We start from the raw sequence: 3,388 nt of genomic DNA, 5'->3' as shown, positions 1-3,388 counted from the left end.
AATGCTCTAAACCGAAAATAACAGTCCAACTCAGTTGGAATGTTCTTAACCTTGAGGTTGTGGGATCGAGTCCTACGAAAGGTATTTCATAATTTGTAGGTCTTTCACGGAAGCTGCTTTCAATCTGACGTTGGGAGTACCCTACTATCCTACTTCCCCTTATCCCATTACATATGGGAATAAGGGTCAGCTAATTAATGCTCTAAACTAGTTTTATATAACAGCAAGTTGTTATGAGTGAATTTTAAATTAAATTATTATCAACAAAAACCATTGGGATTTAATTAGACCAGAGCGTTTGTGTTTAATCTTGTAAATGTTGATTGAAGCAGTCTTTGGTTTATCGTTTGACTTTCCAATAATTTAAACATATAACCACCTAATACTCCACCTTTTTAAAATTGTGATTGGAATTTTGAAGCTTATGACCGTATGGAATGAGGAATTGGTAATGCTTAAGGTTCCCCTGCGTAGAATGTTTCAAATGATACGCCTCTCCTCTACAACACTCGTATAAAGTTTAGGGGCTGTGTAGGACTTTCTTCATCTCTGCTTGGATCCTCCTCCCATGGGAAACTTCCATTACTACCTTTGCCTCATATCTTTCATTCTTCTCACCATCAAACTCTTAACTCAGAGAAAGAGAAACTTACCACCGAGTCCCTTTTCTCTACCAATTATAGGCCACCTTCACCATCTCAAACTTCCGCTCTACAAGTCATGGGCAACCTTGTTACCAAAGTATGGACCCATTTTATATCTCAGAGTAGGTTCCAGGCGTATCCTTGTCGTCTCTTCTCCTTCTGACGTTGAGGAATGCTTCGGCAAGAATGATATAATCTTTGCAAACCGGCCTCAGACTATGGCTGGGGATATTTTAATGTACGACCACCGTTCTTACGTGTGGGCTCCTTACGGACCTCTTTGGCGGAGCCTCCGCCGGCTCAGCGTTGTTGAAATCCTCTCATCGATCAACGTTCAAAAGCTCACTTCCATACGAGAAGAAGAAGTTGGCAACTTCGTTCGTCGATTGTTTGAAGCTTCAGCGGCTTACGGCAGCACCGGAAAAGTGGACATGAGATACTTGTTCAGCCTTCTGACAATGAATTTCTCGTTGAAGCTGGTGTCGGGAAAGCGTGGTGAGGAGGTCGACAAGGAAGCAGAAAGGATGTTCGTCCAAGAATTCAAGAGTTTATTTTTTGTGGGCGTCGGAACCAACGTATGTGATTTCTTCCCAATTCTCAAGTGGATTGGTTTCCAAGGGATTGAAAAGAGATTGAAAGAATTACATAGGAGGAGAGATGAATTCCTACAGAAATTAGTTGATGGAACTAGATTAAACACAGCTCGTGACGTTGCCGTGGGAAAGGAAGAGGGAAAGAATCCTTCACTCATTGAAAAGCTTCTGTCTTTTCAAGAAAAAGATCCCGGTTTCTTTTCCGATGAACTCATCAAGGCCACGGCATTGGTAAGTATTTTATCTCATTTCAAGGCAGAAAAGAAACAGAAATTAGACCTTTGTTTGATTAATCTATCAAAGCAATGAACATGAATCTGTTTTTAACATCGACATGCAACAACACGTGGCATCAGATGGTGTTCATTGCAGGAACTGAATCGACAATATTCACACTGGAATGGGCAATGTCACTCCTATTGAATCATCCAGAGGCCTTGGAGAAAGTGAGAGCAGAGATGGTTAGCAATGTTGGAAATGAGCGTCTTCTAAATGACTCTGATCTTGCCAACCTCCCTTATCTGGGTTGCGTCGTAGATGAGGTACTCAGGTTATATCCACCAGCACCGCTTCTGTTGCCTCATTACTCATCCCAAGATTGCACGGTGGGCGGATATGAGATACCTAAAGGCACACTGCTGATGGTCAATGCTTGGGCCATCCACAGGGATCCTACCATATGGGACGAGCCAGCCAAGTTCAAGCCTGAGAGGTTCCAGGGGAGTTTCCAAGAGAAAGAAGGATCCAAATATCTTCCATTTGGACTTGGGAGGAGAGCCTGCCCAGGCGCTGCCATGGGCTTGAGGATGATTTTGTTGGCACTTGGTACAGCTATACAATGCTTTGAATGGGAAAAGGTAGGGTCAGACAAGGTGGACATGACCCCAGGTAAAGGACAATTTTTGTTGAAGGCTATACCATTGGAGGCTCTGTGCTCCCCAAGGCCTCATTTGATCAAAATTCTTTCTCAATCTCAAACTTCCAACTAATTTGAGATTTTAACTATAAGTGCCATAAGAATTAGACTTAGATAAGGTGATAATTGTGCAAGACATTTTGCTGTACAATAGTTGATGTTTTAGGGCTACCCATCTACCAGATATAAATCCAAATATGTCTAAAATATGTCAATCTATATATATCTTAGTTACGCCTCTTACCTTTTTAATCATCGGACTGACCGTCGATTAACTAGTAGAACATTTTTTATGACATTGTATTCAGCAAATGCTTACATCTAGTCGGTACAAAAACATCATATTCATCGTCAACCATGGAACCTACAATATCTTCTCATTTGATGGCTTCATTTTGTAATATAAGAAAGAAGAATTCAACAACCATAGTATAAGAAGGCATCTTTAGCGAATGAATTCCCCTACCCCCTATTATATGTCCCCGCCAATGTCGTTTTCACTAAACCACATATTGCTTCATGAAAACACTATATTACCGCCAAATAAAACAACCCGTCACAATCATTTTATAAAGAATATTATTTTAAAAAAAAAGTAGTAAAGAAGATTGAAGTGATATATAACCACTCCGATATGTACACTTGTCGTCTTTGAATTCAATTTCTTTTTGTTTTCCACAAATTTTCTATGGTTATTCATCTTTTAAACCTCCTTAAAGAAACGCTTACCAGACCCAAGTATACGACTGGTAATGCTTACAGCAACAACAGAAACACCAGAAAGACATGGGAAGAAATTGATTAAAATTGTGGATAAATCTTAATAATGCAGATCTAAGTAACATATTTCCATATCCTCATTAAATAATCTATCAATCACTAATATTTACTTCGATAGGCCCACTGAAATTGAACGGGACAGGTCAACGAGTATTAACACAAGTGGTTAGGATTCAAGAATTTGAGTTTGTAAGGTCAAGTTTGAATTCTACCACCGTCACCCTTGGTAAATAATCTGTAACTTCCTATGCAAATCTCAATTGGGTCTTAGGTATACCCTAACTCTGACACATCTGATTTGATAAAATTAATAGAATAATTCGCTCCATAAAATTGATTGGCCTTGTGGATTTTCAAGATGGAGACTTTGAGTAATCATGTTGGATCGTCAAGTTTTGACAAATTGTTAGGCCCCTAGAAATGACGATGGGTCATAATCATACCAAAAACATAAG

General features: G+C 39.6%; 1 protein-coding gene across 1 annotated transcript; it reads left to right on the top strand.

Moving 5' to 3' along the window:
- Positions 1–493: 493 nt before the first annotated feature.
- Positions 494–2,328, top strand: LOC120191423 (cytochrome P450 81C13-like). The gene is made up of 2 exons (XM_039194370.1): positions 494–1,468; positions 1,594–2,328. Exons 1-2 carry the CDS (start codon positions 569–571, stop codon positions 2,224–2,226), a joined length of 1,533 nt encoding a protein of 510 aa, XP_039050301.1. The 5' UTR covers positions 494–568; the 3' UTR covers positions 2,227–2,328.
- The last annotated feature ends 1,060 nt before the right edge of the window (positions 2,329–3,388 follow it).

Source organism: Hibiscus syriacus, unplaced genomic scaffold (genome assembly GCF_006381635.1).
Source record: "Hibiscus syriacus cultivar Baekdansim isolate YM2019G1 unplaced genomic scaffold, ASM638163v2 tig00116968_pilon, whole genome shotgun sequence".
Classification (NCBI taxonomy): Eukaryota; Viridiplantae; Streptophyta; class Magnoliopsida; order Malvales; family Malvaceae; genus Hibiscus; species Hibiscus syriacus.
The sequence above is the reverse complement of the archived record's forward strand: the minus strand, read 5'-3'. Positions and strand labels throughout refer to the sequence as shown.

Coding starts and splice junctions, on each gene's coding strand:
- LOC120191423 (XM_039194370.1), top strand. CDS start 569: ATGGGAAACTTCCATTACTACCTTTGCCTCATATCTTTCATTCTTCTC. Junction 1,469..1,593: donor TCATCAAGGCCACGGCATTG/GTAAGTATTTTA, acceptor ACGTGGCATCAG/ATGGTGTTCATTGCAGGAAC.